Genomic DNA, 25,703 nt, shown 5'->3' on the forward strand with positions numbered 1-25,703 from the left:
AAAATATTTGAAGTATGTTTATGTATTGTAACTTGGATCTGATGTATTCATATGCGGTTGGGCTACCAATATATCACAACTTTCTGTTCTTGATTCTCAAGTAGCCATACGCAAGGAGCTTTCCTTGTTATACTTCGGTACTGCTCTTGCCTGTCCTGGTACGGACCATAGATGAGCAGTTTCTATACAAGAGTATCTATCATTTAGGAGATATATATGAGCTTTATTTCACTCTTGTTTACCTTACTAGGTTTTGTACATACTGCTATTTCAAACATATCTAATGGATGATCGTCACAGAACAGTATTTGAATCATGCTTGTGAATATTGGTAAAGGGATTAATTGTAGCGTACTTGTAGTGTTTATCAGTTTTATACGATATGCATTTTAAAAACTCTTTGTGCAAGAACGTTTCTTTCTGTGAAAGTGGTATTTTATGGCCTCTTTTTTTGCCTCTCGCCAATATGTAATTTGAGTCGATTTTTCATTTTTAATCTCAATGTATTTCACTATATTTGTATTTACTCATTAATTTCCATGATTTCATTTTAAGACTTAGTCCATATTGATCAAGTTGGTAGACAATTTTCTAGTCCCATCAGCGGTGTATTATTCTTCATATCTCCTGTATTATTTGGCAGAAGACCCTACTGAAGTAAACTCTGAAATAAATTTCTCTTTCCTTTTGTTATCATTTTGATATGCTTGTACATGTACTTACATTGTTTAGTGAATATGAAAGTATTTTCTCTTAATGAATATATAAATGTCCAAAGAGTGGTAAATGATATTTCATTCTTTTTTTTAAAAGTACATTTCTATTTATTTAGAGTTGAAATACCTTTAAGTAAAAGAATGCATCATGATTTTGCAGTAAAGTTCAGCTTTCCTTGGAATCAAAATTACTTTGCCATTTTTCTTTTCATTACATTTTCAGATATCATACTTGTTTAAGACCAAGCCCTGCGTTACAAAATTTAAATCATACTAATTCAGTAATGTAAGCAATATTTTAACATATACATACTAATGTGATTGAATCCAAATGCCATTACTTTAATTGATTCAAGCAGTTATACATTCTGATACGCAGATGGTTTGTTTACAATACAGTAGTCATGTCCAAAGCAATATGATTTGTATTTTGTCTCATGGCACAGAGACAAGCAGCCACTTTGTTTTGTGTAGATATTCAGCCGACAGTAAATCTGAATGTTCGATAATGAAAGACCAAAGGAGGGTTGAAAGCTGTATATGAAACGACACAAAGTTAGCAGATATGTGCTATTACAAGAAGTTTATTTTATCGTCAAATCAAATATTATTTATGGTCTAGTACGAGTTGCTTTCAATCCGAGGGATATGCAAAAAAGCACCAACTGACTTTTCTGTGTAAAGGTATAACAAATATATGTTTTGTTCCATGAAAAACAAAGAAGAAGTTGTGAAGTGCTTAACTTGCCAAATTTGAATAAATGTCCATTATTGATATTTGATTGCCTATTACATTGTTAAATTCAATCACAGCCATATTACCGGTAATGAAAGTAGGAAGTTAAAGGTTAAAAATATTTTTTTTAGAGCAAATATGGCAGATATTAATTGGAATTGAATATATTCCTTGACTGTATGGTGAGCATTCTCTGAGGATTTGTATGAATTCAGTTACCAGATTGACTTTAGTTTCAGAATGTAGATTTATTACCAACCATATGAAAATTTACAGATTTCATCACAAGATGCAAGGAATAGGTCAAAGCATTCATAAATTCTAATGTCAAATGCGACCCTGCGATATTTCTTTTGTGCCAAATCATACTCCTCCCTGTCGTCGCATTCACAGCTGGTTTTATTTCAGTGAAGGTTATTAGACTTAAATTCATGGCTGAATCTAATCAAAAGCATATTTCTTGCATGAATGGTACATCCTTGCTTGCTGCTATGTCTCAATTATGAATTGTCAGTGTGAGTGCTCTTGTACATGCCACTCTTATCTATATAGACATTATTATGTGAGAAAATCATGTATGTGCTGCTCAATTGTCGAGTAACACCTCGATGACCCCAACGAGACCGACTTTAGGTCAAAAATAAACTGAACGTAAGAAATTACATGAACATGAATGGCCATGAATAGGTTGGTTTGGACTCGCAAGTTGTTGATTCGATGTTGTGATGGGGTATAGCTTGTACAGTGCGTCCCAGAAAAAACGAAACCGAGAAGTATCGATGTTTGTCATTCCTCGCTCATTTTTCCTGATTGAGGTGTCATATGAAAGGGCAGAAACTCAACTTTCTAGAAATGTGAATTTTTCTTCAAAATTCAGATACCGCATGCCAAATGTCTTTTTGGTTTCCTTCCGTGAAATATGCATTATCTGAGTAGCATCACATGAGAGACGAGACTCTAAGCTTTCCAAATATGTATCATTCATTAATTATAGTTGTGATTAAGTTATGATAGAACATCGATACTTCTCGGTTTCGTTTTTTCTGGGACGCACTGTATATCTCACATCTGTAAACTGCTTTATATTTGAGATCTTCATTAGGTAGTTCTACACAAATATGAAGCCCGACTTGAAACAATTACTCCTAAAGGATACGTTTGATAGGTCTTGTTATTTATCGTGGAATCGTTGGCAAGAACAGTTTTTGGAACAAAACTATGATGAATCATACAACTCACTTCAAAGAAAGTGTGTGGATTGGGACAATTGTTATGAATTAACTATATTACATTATCAAAACAATCAACTGTGTTAGAATTTCTTTTCAATCATTGAATTTTCACAATTACAAATTTATGAATTCAGATGTAAATAATAATATACAGTTCAACATTCATACGTAGTCTTTTTTTCTTTCTTTTTTAAGCTAAATTATTTGTATGATGGATGTTTGATTGTCATGTGATACAATGTCAATGTCTTCTGTATTGCTTCGGCTCAAAGGAGGGAACTTTTATGAATAAATTATTCCTTTTTCACAAGACATATTTTTGCCTCTCAGCAAGTGTTATTTATACATGTATTTGCTCTATTTTGTTTAATTTTAAGTATTTCATCATTCATGTAATCTGTAAAGGTCTGAATATGCTTAGTGAGCAACATGGATGATACAATTATTTATTTAAATCAGTTTCCTCTAGTACCTCATCTAAAGACTATTGTGCATTTTATACATGTACCGTAAATCTCTGTGTATAAGGCGCACTTTTTTGCCGCCGAAAAAAATTTGATTTATGGCGCTATGCCTGGCAATGTCTCCTATGTTTTCTATGTTTTCTATAACAAATGGTGTACCACAAGGTTCTATCCTAGGTACTCCATTATTAGAAAGATAGAGGATGCTATTCATATCATGCATGACTATTGATGTTTGGCATAGAACACAGTGCTTCTGCTAGGTGATGTGATGAGGCTGGTGTGGGACACTTGGTATCATGAAGCCTTAGACTGTTGTTACTATTTGTGACAAGTTCACAACTTCAACTGCACCTCGATGTAAAATGAAGGTCCTTCCCCGTGTGGGTTTTCGGCAACAAAACAACAACAACAAAACAAAAAACTTTTTTTTTTTTTTTTTTTTTTTTTTTTGCCCCCAAAATAGGGGTGCGCTTATACACGGAGATTTACGGTACCGGTACATATATTTCTTATAGATGCTTGTACATTGTTTATTGTTTTCAATAGGCCATTTTGGGAATGTAACCTACTTTGTACAAATTATTTCATTCACCTTATACAAACAATTGTATTTGAAAAGTGATAATGCAAGTTGCATATGTTATGTGTTGCTAAGTAGGATAAGTCATAATCTTTGTCCTACCTAGCAACAACTAATTTACAGGTTTGCAATGCACATTCTGACTATCAAGATACATTTATTCGTAGCAGGTGAATTAAATAATTTTTATGAAGGTGCTTCACAAAGGCATATGTGTAAATTTGGTTACATTACGAAAATGGCCTTCAACTTAGGTTATCACTATTAGCTTCTGCAATGAAAAACACAGTAAATACTAGCAAAGAAAAAAGCAACACAGACAGAGGTGATGTATGTGATAATTTCATAAAATGTTTATTTAACAACCCCAACAGGTACTCTGTACAAGTTCATGACACAACAACAGTCATTGCAATGTCAGACTCAACGGACATCATGTCATAAATTACCATCTCATAGACAGACAATAAATAAGAAAACAAAAACTACTAATGCCATCGATGAGTGAGACAAAATTGGGGAGGGGGAAAGTTTGAAAAAGTCATACAAATTGTAATTTAAATTCTTTTGAGGTTGTTTTTGCACAGCAGCGATACAAATTTTATGTAACCACAGGACAGTTTCTATTTTACAGAAGATACATACTGCATGTTTTTGACGCATTTATGACCACAAATAGAAATCTATCACATGAAAGTAGAGCTTTCATTTCATGTCATTACCTGAATGTTTCACCTAAGATCATTTCATGTGAATTTGTGGTCAGAGTGCTGCCCTGCTGTTTTTGCTGATCAGGAACATCCCCAAAAAAGTTTGAACTTCAGCTTAAAACCAAACTCGACGTCAATGATGCCCCCCCGATGTCCGGCCGATGTGTACATATCGACCAGCATCCCGCCACTTATCCTGGGGTTACCCAGCGGGCCCCTTATAGGCATCGGGCGTCGCCCATTCATGTAAAATTTTAAGACTCAAAAGAAATGCCCCTTTCTCGCACGCCCTTCTCTACAGCGAGGTGAACCGGGCATTCTACACACAAGTACATACATGTACATCAACAAAAACAGTACCATATGTGAATGAGCAGTAACTTGTATCCGCATATATATGAAGATGTGAATAAAAGGAGGCAAAAGATTAAATTAAATTTTAAAGTATATTCAACACTTTGCGCCAAGTGTTCACCATCAGGAAAGTAAACAACTATTTGTCAGCCATTTGTGAAAATAATTCCTTTACATCTGAATCTAGTTTTCCACTGCTCTGCTCCCTTCTGTCTGCTGTGATAGAAAAAAGTTCCTGTCTTATGCCCAAGTCACATTTAAACGTTGACGTGTTCATGATTAGTTCAGGGCTGATGTTTGACTGATGACTGCCCGATGTCTGCCGATTGCCCGCCACTTATCCTGGGGTTACCCAAGCGAGCCCTCTATAGGCATCGGGCAGCGCCCATTCATGTCAAATCTGTCACCTGATTTATCTCCAACCTCCACATATCGCACAATGCCCCAAAATCTGGCACATCGCCCGACGTACGGTTAAATGTGACAGAGGCATTAGGCATGTATTGAGGGACACCTTTTGAACACTTTTTTCCTTAAAGACCAAAAATTGAAAACCGAAAGGCACTTGCGTATGACATCATCAGACTAAACATTTAATTTATTCCACTCGCTCAACCCTCCCATACGATATCCTGATGCAGCTCATATAATTTGTGATAAAGGCTCTCAATAAAACCCTGAATATCTAAAAATACATTGCATCCTTTTCACATAACATAAGGTTTATATTTATAACCATTAACAAAAGGATAAGGATACGCTGATATTAATTCTTTCCTAATTAACTCTTTGCTGCTTAGGTCGACAAATTGAACAAACAGGACTGCCAAAGTTGACCTTTGTGACACATACAGTGCACATGTATCCTATACCTTATAATCAATGTAGCACTCTAGGGTTGATACATGGCAAATAAAAGAGGTATAGCTGCAAACAGATGTTTACTTTCCAGATTTAAAAGTTAAAGTTAGTATATGTGGTTGCCCCCATATGTTAGTAGTACATTTAAGTTATCATATACAATTCAAGAAATAACAAGAAAGGATGTATTAGGTTGAAATGCTAGCTTTTCTGCAGTTATTCATATGAACAATTTTTGGAAGCCCAGCATCTTTTTTCTCTCCTACCCCAAAAAAAAATGAGTAAAAAGAAAACAACTAATGCTAAGGGTATTAAAAGTTCTTTATACAGAAAATATTATGGGTACACAGAGAATTAAGTAACAAAATTTTGAGAGATTAAATATTTAGATGGTGTAAATCAGATTCAGTTGTAGGAATTTAAAACCATTATTCGATGTCTCAGTTTCTTTCAGGTCATACAGCTCAAATTAGGTCCTATTCAACATACAAAATGATAACATCAATAGCACAATTCACTCATCAATTGCTTGCACAGTATTTGTTCACAACGAAAATCAACAAATGCAACATAAAACTATGTGGACTATGGTTTTCTGAAAGAGCTGAAGTTGCTGGGTTGCTCACACACACACATCAAAATTAATTTTTCAGCAAATAAATAATAGATGGTATATATATATGTATAGGTGAGTCCAACATACAAGGTGAACACAAAACTCAAATGATATTCACACATAGGTCACAATGATGTCATACAATATATATTAAAAAGAGAAATTTCCCCCATGATTAGTTTCCATACGCTAACGATTAAGAAATATAAGGCCATTTACCAACATGAATAAGATACATCAATAATAATAATAATAACTAAGCAATGATTTGATGATTTTCTACAGCTGGTGAGAAATGCGTAGATGAATACAATTGGGAGAGCAAGTCTGCAAGCATTAACAGTGGGAAAGAAAGATCAGATTTATCATCTTTAGTACAAACCTATCTCATGATAATGTTGCAAATCTCTGATGAACTGGAAATATCTTTTTCATGCTTAATGTATACATCAGCCTAACTTAACTATTGCACTGTAGGTACTACTCCGCTACATTCTACGATATAGGTGCCTTGATCCTAATTAAATTCTAAACTGAATATAAAATCTAAGTTTGTCAAATCACGCTACGGTTTACTGGCTAGTCATACAAAAAGAACAACGATAAATCTTTCAATCAGACATAAATTTTACATGAAGGGGAGATACCCCAGCCAATGGGTCAAGCAGCACCAAATTTGAATTGATATTCTGTGGTTCCATAATCTGAGATACATTTCCATCAATTTGTATCTACAATAAAAAGATTGAATTCATCACAACTTTTGCATCAATGTATCAAAGACTGAAGAAAGATATACTCTCATCCATTTTCTGCTCATCGTAACAAGAAACTACACGCATATATATTTCTCAGTTTCCTTCTCTTATCCATTAATCTTATCGAATGAAGAAAGGTTTTAGGTTTTCTTCTTTTCATTCAATAATAATGGTTGAACAAAGGGTGAATCCTAACACTAGGATAAGTGTAAAAGCTTTTTTAGAATTGATGTAAAATTGGTGAGTAAAATTTAAAAGAATAATCATATAAACAAAATATAAAGAACAAAATGAAATAAAAAGAATAGAAAATACTGAAAAATAAATTTGCAACATTTGGGAAAAGTAAGACCAAGAAAAAAGCATTATAACTTTGGATAGAAGAAAATGCAATATGGAAGGACAATGGATAAGAGAATTACAATGTAGTTTCTATCATAAAAAGAAAGTGTTGAAAAAACATTCAAAAAGGAAAGAAATCATGAACAGGGGGTGATTGATTATCGTAGATGTCAGAAATATTTCATTCTTTTGTCTTTCATATTAAAGACGTGATAAGAGCACTTTTATTTCCCTATACATACATAGACAGTGATTGCAAACAGTTTCAACATGAAATTTGGGAGTTTGAGGGGGTATGGTTCTGCCCATAGATGTATCAAATTATTTTTCTGCCACACAAGTAGAGATTCTTTATAGTCTTTCTATTCATGCACTAACATTAAATTTAAACCTCAAATGTGTGACTGGTGAAATATAATTAATCTGTTTGATGATCATACATCATGACCAGTGAACACACAGCAGCACTCACCAATAATGTCTGAACATACCTACTTACAGCCAAAATGTGTGTAAACTCTGTGTGTTACATCACCCTTTGACACTAAGAACCCTTATGGTTCCAAACAGACAATTTGAATAAATGATTTTAAAAGTTTCTTCATTCTGGATTTGTGACAGTGCAGTTGGTAAGAGATACAGAGTTTTGACCAAAGATTATATCCTACTCGAGGACAGACATTCTTAGCATATGCAGACATTTCAGAAATGATTGTGTTTGATCCCACAAACTACATCAAAAGCTCTCAAAACTAAAGACAAAAACATGCTTTTCTTTTTATTAAATATCCTATAATTAAGAGCAAAGACATTAACTGGACCTGATAAAGAAACAAAAAATGATATCATTCTTTACAAATAATGCATATGTTACTATGCTCATGATTAAGTAATGACTGTATATACCTTTTATATACAATCTTTTCATTAAAAAATTTCATTTCATTTTCAAAATGTATAATCACATATATACATAATGGTGATGATATAAAATTGTGGTATTACAGTGCACCAGGCATGCGTATACATAGCAAACTCCACATCGAGGAGCCTTTCTGTGTATATACAAATATATATCTACAACAAATATATATTTGATTCGTGAGATAAGAACAATACAAACGATTCGGTATCTTGATCTAATCTTAAAATACAACTCTGCAAACAAGATTGAGAATGACGATACGTACCTGACATAGACTAGCTGACACGTACATGCCTTGCTTCACAACACGTCTTCTATTAATCTCCATTAGATTGAGATAAAAATCTATATTTCTCATTGAATTTGACATTCTTCACACATCATTATACCCTTCTAGAATCTAGAATTATGATACTGTAATACAAATCTGGCACATTTAGCATCCACCATGTGAAATTAATCAATCAAACAAAATTTAGTCATGTCCAAAATCACTGCTAGCTAGACATGGTAGGATTACTGAGAGGCATCAATAGACTATTGTTTAGTTCTTGATGATGTCAGCACTGGGGATCACTTGAATATCAAATGTATCTACAGACGTCATCGCTGATTGCCAACAGACTTGTACTGATCGAGCCGAACGGCCGGAGCTACCACGTCGTCCATCCATGATCTAATCCACCATACATATAGAGAGTTGATCTATAGCGTTGATAACACAGCACACAACATGACTATTTACATCTTCATAGAAAAAAAACAAAAGTGGTCCTACAGATGAGCTGCTGCTATAATGTAGTCACATAGAGCACCCCATGTTCATCAGCCTCTATTGTTCCCGACTCTGTATCGCTGTCTGCCTCGCGCCCCGCCCGCCTTCCACCCTCCTCATCGTCATCATCGTTAGTCCGATCGTGACCCCCCGACCTGCGCGTGTAGTCCCGCAGCTCGTAGCCGCCCAGATGGTCAAAATACGGCAGCTGGGTGTCCTGGGTGACCGTCGTGGTTACGACGGGGACGTTGGCCAGCTTGTCCTTTGGGAAGAGGATGCGATGGGCAGCAGAGTCCAGCTGAGCCTGGGTCATGTTACAGGCTTCGGCTAACTCACGTTCGGCCATGTTGATTAGGTCCCTGTCACGAATGGGCGAGATGCCTTCCCCTGCTAGCACCTGAAACAACGTAGAATGCAAGATCACATATTAGTCCCATGTATTCTACTGATTATACATGCTATTAATTGCAAGAAATATACTATGTTTTGACTCAACTAAAACTTTTTTTAGTTTTTTTGCATATTATTTAACAATTATCCAAATCTTGTAGCTTTCCAGTTTTTCACTGCTTCGTAAAAATTATAATGTGTAAGGAATTTAATACAATACAGCCATAACTTTCACTTGACTGAATATTCTGCCATATTTGTGGTTAGAATATACCACATTTTCTTAGTTTTACACAACATTGTCAAAAATAGGATAGAATTAAGTTAAGTTAAATTATTTCCATTATAATCATTGTTGAGAGAAATCACATAAGGAAAATGAAATATGTTTTCTAAATCAATCATAATAAGAGTGAATCAAGTGTATATATGAAAATTCATTTCCACTGTAAGTACAGTCAATCCTGTCTTAAATTACTATAGCAAATTTACTGTAATTTTCTGAATGTGTGGAGAGAAATTATACATACAAAATGACAAGCAAGGAATAAACAGCATATGTTTGCATTAATCTTTTAAACATTTCATCAGCAAAGCTTCAATGAATGCATGCATGTAAAAAGAAAAATCAGGCAGTATAAATAACAAAATAACATGGAGTGCACAAGTGCTTCAAGAATTTATCAATAAGATAATGTTTAGAAACTGTTAAGCTCAAGTACGATAAAGTAATAATGCTCTCCCCGAAGTGAATCTAGATACACGTAAAATTCCCAGGTTTGAAAAAATAGACCATGTTTTACTTTGTCGACATTATTTTCATTTCAAACTGCTGATACGCCTGCGAGGACATAAAGAGAACCTACTCAGCTTCCTATAACACTTTTCATAGTGTATGATAATTCCTGCATTGCAAAACAGTGTTAGTTGATCTCAATATAAAACACAGTGCACTAAAAATTTCAAAATTGATTGGAACACGATGAAGACAAATTCCTGTCCCCTAATGGCTGCACTACTTGCTTCTTGATGATGATTTCACACACTTAAAATGCATTGTTATGAACACAGAATCTGTAAATGATTTTTATTCAAATTTATGGAAGGCAAGGTGTATTTTTCATGATATCCCACATCCCACGGGAATGTGTAGAACAAACAATTGACAGTGTAATAGATATATGATAGTATATGATTTAGGATGGGATGTTTGGTGTTGGGAAGCAAAAGGAGAACAGAGGTGATGTGATACATATTGATATGTATCAATTTGTAAACTTCCTTATAATTCTACCTGTAAAATTGAGTGATTTTACTAATGTCGTCCACAAACGCAATTCGGAAGACAAATTTAATTATTTTAATCTGCATGGTTGATCTATACTACCATGAACTAAATGATTATTTTTCAGAGTAGAAATATTCATGAATATTCATGAAGTGCATATAATTCTAGTGAATGAATTCCAATACAAGTACAAAACATGATCGTATGTATATCGTGGAAGATTATACATCTCAAATGTGAGATTTCAATGATTAGAGGATGAAATGACGATAAAACAAATCATGCATGACGTCAATGAAGAAAACCTGAATAATATAAGTCTGACAGGTTTGGTTTATGTTGAATAATATTTGTAATACCGTAGTTGGATCGAGTACTGTGATAATTTTTCCTAATAACACAGTTTATACCTGTATTAAAAATACTTCTTTTAATTATAAGCATTCAACAACAATGAATCAGTACTGAATGAAGGATCATTATAAAAGAAAAATGTATTCAGAGAGGCTTACAGTGCTTTCAAATCCGCTTTAAATATGAATCTCAAAATTGCATATTAGTGAACACATTAAAGTATGATTTAAATCATTCTATATTATGATGCTACTTTGATCAAAAGTGATATGATAATGAGTGGTAAAATAGCTAAGAAAACAAACACAAAGTAAAAATATTTTTCATTTAAAATCAAATTCATGAAAAAATTATGACTTCATTGAATTGAATTGTGAATTTCATACGCATTCAACAACACAAAATAAATAAATAAATGCTTCTTTTTACACTAAACAATAATAAATTTGCTTAAAACTTTACCATTGTTCTTAATGGAAATATTAATGGTAGATTCAAGCATTTTCATTCATTTTTACTTTAAAATGTTAAAAAGAAATATGCTAATTAGGATAAGCTAATTAAATATGCTAATTAGGATAAAATTGGATTTTTGAAAATGCTTCAATATACACCATTGATTCTTTGCTTACAATGCACATTACAGTAGGCAGTGGAATACTTAAAAGACCTGTCAGTAGTGAAAATGCAATATAGATGAATTATATATCAACAGAAATCTTATAAGCCATAGATGACATTAGAATACATTATATGCTAGTTTAGTGTCTGTCAGACGAGTGACAGCTCTCAGAAAATACGAAATCTAAAGCTCTGAAAATTGGTAGTTGTCGACCTAAAAACTAGCAATTGACTTGATGCCATCATCTTATGTGGAGTACGCATATTCACAACGACTTTGCATTAAGCACTGTTAATCGCCTCAGCTATATAGGTGAGCCGATTGGGTCCAAATGTTATATTTGTATTCTAAACACATTCGTCCAGCTTTTCGTCGATACAAAGTTGTATTTTCATCAGATAAAGGGTCTTGATACATTCAAGTTAATTCTAATAACTAAATAATCTGAGACATACATTTCAAAGAAACAATCTAGTTCTACATGAATCCTTATCAAATACCAAATATCAGTATCAAATTATGCATGCTATGATAAAAGTTTCTTCTTATCAAAAGCAACTAATTTTCATTCCTACAGCTTTATTAAAACATTTCTGTGTACATGTACTTTATGAGACTAAGCTGTGATGGATTAATATGCAGAAAACAAACTGTACCTGGTTAATTTTCAGAACTCTGTGAGAAGAACCACTCATATTTTCTACTTTACTGTGAAAAAATGCATGAATCAGTATATTGTAATTCCACTCATGATTAATGCTTTTAATCTTTAACTGACTACATGATGAGATTATGAAGTCAAACCATGCATAGTGATAACATTTCAATCAGCTAAATATTGCCATGAGCTTAAAACCTTTTAATTTCACACACACAAAAAGTATTAAAAACAAAAAGCCTTCACTAAATTGATGGTTATAGTATAATCTTTGCTTGTTCTATGAACTAATATGTAGGCCATGATAAAAAGAACCATATTGAAGTGCAATGATTTACATAAAGATTTTTTTTTTCTGTCTTTTCATAGTATTCCTTCTCAATTTCGATGAGAGTTCATGATGTACCGGTATGTTTAAACTCTCAATTCAGTAATATTTATTTCATTAAAAGAGTGAGAAAGCCAAAAAATGATTCCACTGCAAATTTTAAAAAAATGCCCCCCCCCCCCCTTCCACCACAAAAAGTTAGAGAGCTGATTGCAATGTAATTGTTAGGGCATGACATCATTCCTTCAAACCATTCAGTGAAAATGCAGTCATCCTCAATGCTAGAATATATGAGAATATCTAGTTTAAGATACAAACCAATCACTTCATAACATAATACCTTTCTGCTTTTTGTTTGAATTGGGTTTGGGTTTGGATTTGTTTAAATCTTTGGAAGTGGATGTAGACTTTGACTTGGTTGCATTGGATGCACCCTGTCAAAAGGAGAGAGAAAACATGCCAAAGAAAAACAAACGGAAATGTCATCTTGATTGGAAGACAAAGCTTGATCGTCTGCACAATGTTAGTCATACCTGCTTCTTATTTTAAATAGATATGTGTCGTTACTAGAAGGAAAGCAATGGTTATCTCCGTTTTAAAATGAGGACCTTAATAATTGAGCCATGCAGTGCTTAATTGTCATTGAAAAGATCCTGGGAGGGAACAAAAAGTGACTGCTAGTTTCACTTCTGTCATGTTCAACAGTTCAAATCTCATGTTCTTTTTCTATCTTAAAGGATTCTTAGAAATTGTGAGCAAATAACACAACCCTAGATACTCTGAAAATCACATGCTGCAAGATTTGTTTTTTTTTGTTTTTTGCAGTGAAAAGTTCAAGTAAAGATATTACATTGTGAGGAAAATCAAGTGAGGAAGATTTTGAGAGCTCAAAGAGCAAGGGAAGAACGATTATGATGTAATTTTACAAAGTAGAAGACACCTGCAAGAAAGAATAAAACAACACGTTATGGACAATTTGTATCAATATGAACCATTGATTACAATTATGTGTACAATGTCATTATTACCTGGAGTCAGACAAAAGTGAATGTACTCACTGTATGCAGCTTGCTAATAAATAACCAGCCACAAAGGTAGAGCTTGAGATACAACTTAACTAAAACTTTAAAACTTAAGTACTAGCAGGACTAAAAACATAAAATCTTTCCAAAAAAATTCTGGATAAAACTTAAATATCCCATTCTCAATAGCTGGAAAAATAAAATATATCTGCTTCAAATCTTGAGAAAAAGAAAGATGTGGAGAAAAAGCAAATAAAATAAAATCACAAATAAAACCATGCAAAACAAAAAACAAAATATAAAAAGCATGCAAATCTGATAAATGAATAAAGCAAAATTTGTTGGCAAATGTTTCACAAGTGACACTTAATTAGGGGGTGGTTATATAGAAGAGAGGGGTGGCCTTATATACTCTACCTGAGCTACTAAACTCTCTGCACTACCCGCTACTTCTTCTGGACTGGGGTTATTTCTAGGCACAGATGTCTTAGGTTTGGTTAGTGACTTGAAGAATGCCGCAGAGGGATCGCGCGACGTCCCGATCTCCCCGGTGGAGTGCCTCTGCGCCAGAGGCTCCTTCACCATCATGTGAGTCGACGTCGAGTTGGACGTCGATCCCGTGGTGGGGAGGAGATGAGAGCTCTGGGTGGTGGGGCGGGGTGCAGGGGTGTGAAGGGAGGAGCGGATCCGGCGTGGGGAAGAGGGGGGTGTGAGCCACATTCGTCCCGTCGAGTTGCGCGTCTTGCCCTCGGGTGTCATACCGGCCACTGCCATGACCTAGGAAAGATAGAGGGGGTAAGGATCACGGCAAACCATCACATGCACCACTGCAACCACACATACATACATACAAACACACAACAATCATAAGAGAGTTGCTTCTAATTATCTCTGGGACTAGTTAGAGGAAGATTGACTCGAGAATTAAATATTACAGGACTCACAAATATATGGGAAGAACATCATAGGTTAAAGTTGAATATTGTTTTGATACAGTTATCAGTACTAAATAGAATATTAGTGCTAATTATTAGTTCCAGAAGAGTCCTCTAAATACACATTCAGGATTAGTAGTTAAAAGCAGTTATAGACTTTAAAATGATTTCAAAAGTATTCATCTGTATCTTCTCAATCAAATTCTCCCATTTAAAAAAAATATCACTTGTTTGCTTTTGGAAATGGACTGATCTTTGATGGTTACTCTTGATTTTTTTTTTAAAACTTTTTTTTGTATTTTAGCTCAAACTATTTTGTGGAGTAAATTCCAGTGAAATTTAAGTTGAGAATGAGATATGTTATGATAAAATGAAATGCCAATCAATATATTTCACCCAACCCCTGTTGCAATGGAGTAACTTTAAATCAAATTGGTCCAAATTCACATATTGAAGAAATGACATATGATGTCATGCCAATCAACAAATTTAACCCAACCCCTGTTGCAATGGAGTAACTTTAAATCAAATTGGTCCAAATTCACATATTGAAGAAATGAGATGTGATGTCATGCCAATCAACAAATTTAACCCAACCCTTGTTGCAATGGAGTAACTTTAAATCAAATTGGTCCAAATTCACATATTGAAGAAATGAGATGTGATGTCATGCCAATCAACAAATTTAACCCAACCCTTGTTGCAATGGAGTAACTTTAAATCAAATTGGTCCAAATTCACATATTGAAGAAATGAGATGTGATGTCATGCCAATCAACAAATTTAACCCAACCCTTGTTGCAATGGAGTAACTTTAAATCAACTTGGTCCAAATTCACATATTGATGAAATGACATATGATGTCATGCCAACCAATGATAAACAGGACATGATCATGCTCCATCCATTCATTCATTCAGGCTTGATAAAAGGATAATTGATCACATGCACTGGTTCGCTCTTAGCCTTATGCAATGATTTACTTTGTATGAATGACGTAGTGCAATTTCACAGAATCCAAAACTTTCACCAAACAAAGAATGACGGATTCATGTATCACCTTGTCTTATAAACCCCTTTACCAAACGGAGTATTAGTGAAACAAAGTGATAATGAAGGCTCCAACACGAGGGCGTTTCACAAAACTTGTCATCAGTGACAAATGATAGATTTTGTTATAAGTTACTGAAATCCTTGCTTCTGATTGGCTATCAGCAGATTTGTCACTGATTTTTGTCATTTGTCATTGAAAAAAGGCTTTGTGAAACGGGTCCCAGATGTACATATGAACGAGAAATCACAGTAGTCTATTAATAGAAAGAGAAGTACGAACTTTACATTGAAAATATGTGTAGAGGATGAGAGGAAGTGAGCTAGGACATGACTCTGTAACAATAAATGGCTACTAAAGAACACATAATCAAAACTAGCTGTCTAGATTACGGTAACGGAATAAATTCAGAGAACTAAGTACTAGGGGGTATAATCTCTGAAGTATATTTGAATTTTCGAGTGAAATGTGGCAAGAAGATAGGCTGAAAGAGCAGAATTTGACTTCGCTTTTTTGCAACATACATCATTGATAAATAAGAAGAGCTCCTCACAGCGACTGCACATGAAAATAACATACGGTATAAGTTGGAAAATAATTTGTTATTTTTCCTAAAATCAAACATTGAAACAGTCAAGGACACCAGTAACTAACCTGTGCCTGAGCTAGCTTGAGAGGCACGGCCGTCTTGCGATCCCCTGCAGGCACTAAACCATCTGATTTGCCAGAGGGCAGCAACAGTCGTCTGCTCGGTGAACCGGCAGGTGACTTGCGGGGACTGTGGGTCACACTGCGGCTCCCTATACTCTCACCCTCAAGCTTTGGAAGACTTGTTTCGGTAGGTGATGGCACCGTCGTGGAGAAGTCCAGGGTGAGCTTGGTCGGGGAGGGGGAGGAGGGGTGGTTACTGGAGTTCTGATGTGGGGGTGGGGTAGGGCTGTGGCCACGGGATGATGAAGGGGATCGTTGAGGGCTTAGAAGGGGTGAGGTAGGAGGATGAGATGAGGTCTCTGAAAGGTTGTCCTCATCTTCCTCCTGGTAACACTCTGTTCTTAGGGTGGGAGGTTCCCTAGGAGAGATCATACAACAACAAAAGGCTAAATTATATTCATCATCATTCATGATAAGCAGAGACTTGGAGATCAATCCCCTTTTGTTTTAATTAAGTATCAAATAATTTTCTTAATTTCCAAAAACCTGATTAAAAATACAGCTGGAACATTCACCTTTTCCTCACAGAAAATTGCGTAATTTTTTTATTTTTATATTTTTTGATATACAAATGATCAATTTAATCCATTCATGTTTGGTCCTTCTTGTAAACTATCTGTAACAACAGATTATACTATCACCTGGTATTCTATTAATATGTTGTATTCAAAATGTCCATTTCTCTTGGCTAGAAAAGTGCTATAAGCATATTATCGTCGGCCTTATGCCAAAAGGGCCTTAACCCGATTTTGGGGGTTAATGAGTTATGAACATCACCTTGTAGATTTCATCATTCTCTTTAAAATGATATGCTTCACTTGTTGAAATTCGATTTATTTATGAAGATAATTATGAATTTCAAAAGGGCCTTAACGCGTATCTCATCTTTTTCCTTACACCAAAAGGGCCTTAACCTACACAGCAAATCTTTTATCAATGACAGATTATTTCGTAATTTCCATTTAATTCAATAAATATCAGTAGAAACACCATTAAAAACATGATTAGTCTAGAATAGACACAATGTACTTAAAATAATCACTGAAAGTATATGTCATGAATTTAGATCATGAAATCTGAGTGAGATTTAAATAAGGTATGGATGCATGAAATGCGACCGACTCGTTGAAATACGCAGATGTCAACGTATGGGACTGTGATGAAAAATAAACAACGAAAAAGTTGTTCTAAATGTACTATCTCTAAAAAATAACTTTACCGAAAGCTGCATTATATTAATAAAAATATTCAGATATAAAAAATACTTTTTCAAACATTTTAATTAACCAGTTTTATCAGTTTTCGTGATCCAATAGCCGTAGGAGGGCCTTTCTGGCAAACCAAAGGTGTTGCGAAACAAGAAAATTTCCTTATGCCAGAAGGGCGCTAACTATGCGCGCGTACTATGCGCGCCCTTTTGGCATAACGACGCGTAGGTAACGCCCCTTTTTGGCACAATGCCGAGTAGGTTACGGCCCTTCTGGCATAAATACGCTGCATTCAAGCCTTATGCCAAAAAGGCCCTAACTTGTTTTTTTGCACATAGCATGTACAATTCTGAATGTTTTATAACACATTTAACACATTTCATGTAAAACTTAATAACTTAACATATTTATCCAAATTGGCTTCAAAAACAAAAAAACGACCACAAACTTTTGATTATTAGAGAGGCCAAAACCTTTAAACGCGATTATCTCGGAATGGCCAAAAGCAGTTAAGGCCCTTTTGGCATAAGGCCGACGTTATGTTCATAAAAGAGAATTCAAAGAAATGTTTATACCATGATACCATGCTTCTTTAATGAAGGCTTTTATTCTATAACTATTAATATTGAATGTCGGTTTTATAACCTCATTTCTGGACAATATTAATAGTTAGATAAAAATATGGGAGTAAACAGTATGACATTGGTATCATCATGGAGTTACTATGGGAGAGACACATATAGTTATAAAATAATGAAGGAATGGGACATCATTTGTTTCTACATAAACACATTTATAACAAATCATCAAAATATAAAGGAATAATCCTTTCTTAAATTAATGATCACAGTTAAACAGAAAAAGACCTCCAAACATGTAATTTCAGACTCAGCAGTAATAAATGTATATGTTAAATAGGGATCTTTTACAATAATAGAAGTAGCAAAGGGCATTGAGTACCAGGTTTTTTTAATGAAGTATTGCATTTGTATTATTTGTGAATATCTGTGAATATATTATTTGTGAATATGGACAACTTAACGGTAAATATTTAAATGGAAGCTATATTGCGATATATGACAACATGACTTAAAATATAGATATCTGTGATGTAATTTCAATCATATTTTGAAGCTTATTTTTTATAAATATGCACATTCATCATCATTTACTACACTTACAATATACAGACCACATATGAATTAGTATCACAAAATTTAAAATTATACACATACAAAATGGTAAAGATTGAAGTATTATAACATCACAACAGTTATGTACTACCAACCATGATAATACATACTCATAAACAGTGTAGAGGCTTCATAAAGAGAGTGAATAAGAAGATACAAATCATGAGAATAAATGGTAGTACTAGCAAGATCCTATACTACCTGTATAACGTTATTATATGCCTAAACATCTTTGCATTCAATGCCTTTACTAATGGTTTTATTCATTTTTAATTCCTGCTTCAGAAGAAAAGGAAAATACTGAATTTTAAATTTTATTTCAGAATTATGCTACAAATCACTCAAAACAAACTGAAAAACAGCCATGTTTGAAATACATAAATACTCAAACAATGAATGAATGACAATGAATGTTTAGGGCATACATTTTTATATACATCAAGAAGTCAAGTATCATAAACAAACCCTTTTTAAAACTACAATTTAGTTTAGCATTTATACCTAATGGAGAAAGATAGGCAAGGCCATTGGATAGAACTTCAGAGTAACTTAGATAATAGGATTGCTTGCATAGAATTAAGGTAAAATAAATGATCACATTATATAAGAACTTTTAAAATGAAAAGGCACATTTGATGCTTAGTAGCTTTCATCAGAAAAAAAAAACTTAAACTATATTTAGCACCTTTTCTGTTTCAGGAACTTAAAATTGCTTTTTTAAGATTGACTTATCAGAGAAGATTTACATTCTTGAATAAGATTTGCAGGTCACAGCCTAAAAAGTTCACCTTTCATATGAACTTTCACACAGTTACTGTAATTGCAAGAAGTGGAAGAGATTCGTCTGCAGAGAAAGTGAATCTACTATAAAGCAAGTAATTTAAAATGAAGGCCGATGATAAAGATAAAGTGCAATTAAAATGTGGTAAAATAGGACTAGTTAAAGTGGGGCTGCACTACTTGTAGCTACTTATGCCCTCTATACCGCCAACAATGCCTAAGCGGTACCCGTTGATCCCCCATGGTCCCCTTTTTCTTATGTTAATTGAGAGGTGATTTGATGAGATAACCACCTGCCAGTGACCAAGCAGGAAGGTCTAATCCCTCCTGGCCAAAGTAGTGCAAATAGGCTTTAAAGGAATTTCGAAGCAAGTGAGAAAGAATGAATGTCGGTCAGTTCTCACCTTGAGTAGTCCCTATAGGGTTCTCTGTAAGGCTGTTGGTATGGTTCTGGTTGATACTCCTCATCTACTACCTGTGGTGAAGATGGAGCCTTGGGTTCTATCTCCTCCACATCATCATCATCATAAGGCGAATCGGGAGAGTGATGATGATTGTTGTTATGATGATGGTGGTGATGACGATCTTCATTTTGGAGGAGGGGTTGTCTGCCTTCTTTTGTGCTGGAAGAAGAGAAAGAAAAATTATTATTTGCTAGATTTTGCTTTTCAAGAGATGCTGATACAGAATTGAAAGAATGTAAGAACTTTCTCTTACAAGCTTTTACAACAGCTTAATTTCGGAGGAAACTTATCTGAATAAAATCATTAAAACTTAGCAGGAAGGTATAAAATCACATACAATATATTAAAAGGTAGTTATGAGCCAAACTCAAACACAGATAGTTTAACCTTTTATTTGCCACTTTTGCTATTAAAATGGCACAAACAATGGTCACAAATGTCCATGTATTATGTAATGACCCATTCCAGATTGTAAATGCTTATTCAAGTAACAGTAAAAGCACTTTACTTTGGAATAATTATCACATCATTTCACTGGGAAACATATTTTTCTTATGAAGTATTCATTTTGTATTTAAACAAGAAATGAGGCCCAAGGGATATCACAAAATATGGCGCATGAAGAGTTCCAAGGTCCTCCCAGGTACTCCCAAGATTCTTCAAACAACACTTCTTACCTATATCTATTGCCAGGCCCTCTGTTATTGGGCATGCCCCTCCCTCCGGGATTCCTGTTACCGACCGGTGAGAAGCCTCTGGTATGGGGCGAGGACACCTGCAGGGAGTTGGCGTTGGGGGAGTAAGGTCCGCCCCGTCCCCTGATGGCCGAAGGAGACTTGGAGGAGGACATGTTGAACGGGGACTTGTTCTGAGGATTGTGGTTGTAGTTGTTGAGACTGTTCGCTGGAGACAGCTTGCGGTGCTGGTTGGACGGAGGCGAGCTCACCAGGTTGTTGGTGGCGTTGTTAGGGTAGTAGGCTGGAGGGGGGTCGCGACCCTGGTAGTGGGTGTTGGCCATGGGGGTGGACTGACGACGGTTGTGGTACATGTTGAGCACGGTGCCAAATAACGAGTGACTCCGCTGTGGACGTTGAGATAAAGACAACATCAATCATTACCTGAAAAGTCTCAGATACAACATTTTCTTACAGTAAGATGAAAAACCACAAAGAAGGTACAAGATAGAAAGGTTAGAAGTAAACAAAAACACTATCATAGGAATAAGAAGGGGGATTCTCTTTTTATTTAATGACATTGTTGTTGTTGTTGTTGTTGTTGTTGTTGATATACAATACTGTATTATTTGAAAAAGGCAAGCAATGAGAGAATGTACCGATTCTTCCCAGATTTCTACTGCTCAGCACAATAAAATATGAACAACTGTTCAGCAACATTCAAAACATAAAAAACAAATTCTTGGACCCAAAAAGCTTTGAAAGCAACCAATATTTAATGAGAACTTACCCTATGATTTGGTTCATCATGCTCGAACTGTTCATTCTCGTCCATGCCCTCCAGATTGCCTGATATAGCCCTCTTGATCTGTGGTCCAATCTCATGCAGAGTTCTTAATCCAGCCTGGACAGTTTCAACAAATAAACACAAAGAAATGCACACTATATAATACCTCTTATAATGGTAACATCTATTAAAGGTTTGTTGCCTAGAAAGACTAATTATTCTTACTCTCTCTATATTGTTTTATATTTTCTTTCACATGTTGAGAGAAAAAATTGTTAATGCCATGGATGGCCCTTTTACATAATTTTCAGTAAATTTGTAAAATCCATTCGTTTATGTCAGAAATATTACCAAAATATGTTCTCCTACCTTTTGTTCAAATTTTCATTATTATTTCACTCCTGGCTACTAACAATATTTGAAACCATCAAGTTTTCTTAAAAGTAGCTTGAATCAGCTCCCAAAACTTTAACATTAAATAAACTCTACATTCTATATTGATAATAAATCATTTGTTTAATATCTGCATCTGCATGCATTTGGATGACTTTTAGCTACTTTTTGACAGTTATCCTTTGTTATACTGCAAACTAACCTGAAGTGCAAAGGTGCTGTCTGGTTGTCCCGGGATCTTCAAACCCTCTTGCTTGCGCTTCTTGAAACGACGGAAGTAGTCCTGAATCAGGAATGTTGCATAAAATTTGCCGACTGTCACATCATCATCGGCTGTAAACAGAAAGGAAAATAGTATAAGTGCAGATCGTTGATTCATTTTGTCTAACTCATCCATGAGATCAAATCAGCTTAATGCACATCTAAGTTGAATTTATCAATTAAATTTGACAACCCTGAAATATACATCTGTAATAGTAGAAGGATAATAGAAAAATGATTGGCCTTATGAAAAGGCATACACATTCTCCAAAGATAAACAAATTCAATTAGTAAAATTGTATTGTTTGAACAGATGACAAATATGTTGTCAAATTGAATGGAAGAAAATAAATGTTCATTAGAATTAAATTGAATTGCTTCCTTCAACTGTACTCCTTTTGATTTGAAAATCTATAGATAATACATGTATTTGTCTAGACATATTTTCTATCATACATTTAGCATATCAAGCACATATTTACATAATACCTTTAAACCATACAAGTCTGCATTGATCTTGTATTGAATGAAGACTAGGAGAGAAGTACTAAACACAAAGGAAGAAATTAAAAGAAGAGATTTACCCCCTGCTGGTGGAGCAACTTGGTCCAAGAGTTTAGTACTTGTCCTTTTCCAAATCTTCTTGATGACTGCTCTTAGCTCCTCATTACACTGATCTATATTACCTGTACACAGAAATAAGACAATATATAATCATTAGAATAAGATATTATCATCACCATAAGATAATAGCATAAGATATATCATCGGCATAAGGTATTATTTTAAGAAATATCATCAGCATAAGGTATTAGCATAAAATATATCATCACCATACGTTATTAGCATAATATATATCATCAGCATAAGATGTTAGCATAATGCATATGATTAGCATAAGATATTAGCATAATGCATATGATTGGCATAAGATTTATAATCAGCATAAGATATTAACATAAGATGCATTATCACCTTGAAATGCACACCATCTTAATATCTTTAATTTCTAAATGACTACCAACACAATCATTTAATATCAATTTCATTTTTTTTCTGGGTTTGCATATCAAAAGTTAAAAACATATTTTTGCCATTCACTAAAACAACACTAATAAAAATGACTTATTTATTAAGTACAAACTCAAAGTTTTTTTATTTTTTATAGAAAACTGCCATGATGGATTCCAGTCATGCCATCCAAAATTTGCATCAGAGTACAACATGCCCGTGATGTTAATTCTATACAAAGATCATCCAATTAAAAAAAAAATCATTAGACCAAAATCTGAATCTGAATAAGATTTGCTTTAATTCAGAGTATGATGTGTTTGGTGGTCTGATTTCCTACATTGTGAAATTGAAACATACTTTGAAATCAATATCACTTTTCATTGACATGACATACTTGTTAGTTTTAAAGGTAATCAAATGAGTTATAAGATGAAGAATGTGAATATAAATACCTTCTGTTTTTATTTTTAATGATGTTCTGATGAGTGCAAACAGTGTAGCGTTGAACATGACGGTACCATCACTATTGAGCGGCATATTCATTGTCACCAATCTCTGTAGAAATAAACAAGTCACATATGTATATAGCAATATTTTGAATAAATATGTTTCTGGATATTGGAAATATAATCTATATGATAACTTATTATATTCTTACTATGTCAAGTCCATGGATATTGTCTACAGATTTATTTTTCACATTATAACCCCCCCCCCCCCCCCCCCCCAAAAAAAAAAAAAAAAAAAAAAAAAAATTATGTTTTTCTGAAAATAAAATACATACAATCTAAATCAAACCATATCAGGAATGGAAGTTTGATTCTCCTCTCCTCTCCTCTATGAATAACTCATGGTATAGTGCAGCATATCTAACTTGTATTTATTACTTCAGTTGTTACACTTTGTTAATCTCCCTTTGCACCTCAGAATAGTTTACTAGATCGATGGCGCATTACAAATGCTGTAGTATTACACTTCATTAGTGATACTTTACTTTTTTTTTACATGATACAAATGTAACACCTAATCTCACATTAAATTTGAACCTAGATTCACTCATAGACAAGAACTTACCTTGCATGCAATTCTATGAGGGCAAAGTTTCCCAAAACCTAGGGGAGGGGATATGGAGCGTAGTAACGTCACTACATCTAAATGCTTGATACGACCCCTGCAGGAAAGAAAAAAAATGGGTAACGTCACAAAAGTTGAAGGAGCAATAATTATCTCACTGAAAAGATATTTTGCTTTACGTCAAATTACACAACGCTATAACTCAAGCAAAAAACTCAAGTGTAAAAATATCAACAAGGTTGAGATTAAAGTTTTTATAATAAAGAGGGCACCCATAAAAACCTTATACTTGCATACTACAGGACCTACCCCAAGAGTAATGGGCATGTATCTTTTGAACCTTCCCTCCCTCAAAAGTAAAACAACAAGTATGGAATGATATGAACATTTGCAAATATGTTTGTGAATATATATATATATATATATATATATATATATAGTTACAAAGCACAAGAAGATGATGAAGAGTGGAAAACATTGGATATAGACGGAGTTCCTTAGCTTGGAGTAAAATCACATGGGTATCATATGGGTATTTCTTATACTAATGATAAAGTATATATAATAAAAGACACAAAAGGAATTATCTTGTAATTAGACAAAGTTACATTGGACATGTATTGATTTGACTTACGTTGCGTCCGGGTCGAACTCTGACCATTGTCTGACAAATTCATCTAGATGGTGTGGTCCTAGAATCGACCAATCACGTGTTAGATAATCAAAATTATCCATGATGACAGCTACAAATAAATTAATGATCTAGGAAATAACAATCACAAAGAAAAAAATAAAGGTTAGAATATAACACAGGCATACAGACAGAATTGATTATTGAATGACAAGTCTACACTACTTTCTCCATTGCTATGCTATTACTACATAGATTTCTTTGCCACAGCAATATAATAAAATCATTGAATACTGAGAACCAGGGTAACAAGATAAACAAAGAATATACTACCACTATGGAAAAACTTTTCTTTCTTTCTAATCTTCAAATCCAATTTCGAAATCCAATTTACAAAACCAATTTACAAATCCAATTTCGAAATCCAATTTTTGAAATCCAATTTTTGAAATCCAATTTACAAATCGAATTTTTAGAGAAAACTGTAAGTCCTTTATATAGGCAATACACAATATGTTAACACCTATCATTAGTTAGATATAGGATTTTAAAAATTGTATGTGAATCACAAAGCTATCAGATGAAGATGTGAAAACACTCTTATAATTTCATCACCTCCTGCTCTACAAATTGAAACAATTTGAAAATTAAAAATATCCAAATACAATGGAAATTTTAAAACATGAAAGGACAATACGTACAAACTGTAAAGATAATTTGAAGAAGGACAAAAATAATTTCATTTTCTTGAAACTCTTTCTGTGCCAGAGGTGCAGCTTTGCACATGGACTAG

General features: G+C 34.1%; 1 protein-coding gene across 1 annotated transcript in view; it reads right to left on the reverse strand.

The window, feature by feature from the left end:
- Positions 1-9,088: 9,088 nt before the first annotated feature.
- The window catches only part of LOC578128 (voltage dependent calcium channel L-type), a gene marked incomplete at its 5' end in the record, with an annotated part of 82,157 nt that continues 65,542 nt past the window's right edge, over positions 9,089-25,703 (reverse strand). Inside the window, 11 exon segments of the mRNA NM_001124763.1 lie at positions 9,089-9,469; positions 14,152-14,511; positions 16,375-16,789; positions 20,017-20,235; positions 20,754-21,157; positions 21,541-21,654; positions 22,133-22,263; positions 22,776-22,877; positions 23,658-23,760; positions 24,280-24,376; positions 24,914-25,041. Coding sequence (NP_001118235.1) covers positions 9,089-9,469; positions 14,152-14,511; positions 16,375-16,789; positions 20,017-20,235; positions 20,754-21,157; positions 21,541-21,654; positions 22,133-22,263; positions 22,776-22,877; positions 23,658-23,760; positions 24,280-24,376; positions 24,914-25,041 — 2,454 coding nt within the window.

The sequence above is a fragment of the Strongylocentrotus purpuratus genome, unplaced genomic scaffold (genome assembly GCF_000002235.5).
Source record: "Strongylocentrotus purpuratus isolate Spur 01 unplaced genomic scaffold, Spur_5.0 spur5_contig_858, whole genome shotgun sequence".
In the NCBI taxonomy this organism is placed as follows: domain Eukaryota; kingdom Metazoa; phylum Echinodermata; class Echinoidea; order Camarodonta; family Strongylocentrotidae; genus Strongylocentrotus; species Strongylocentrotus purpuratus.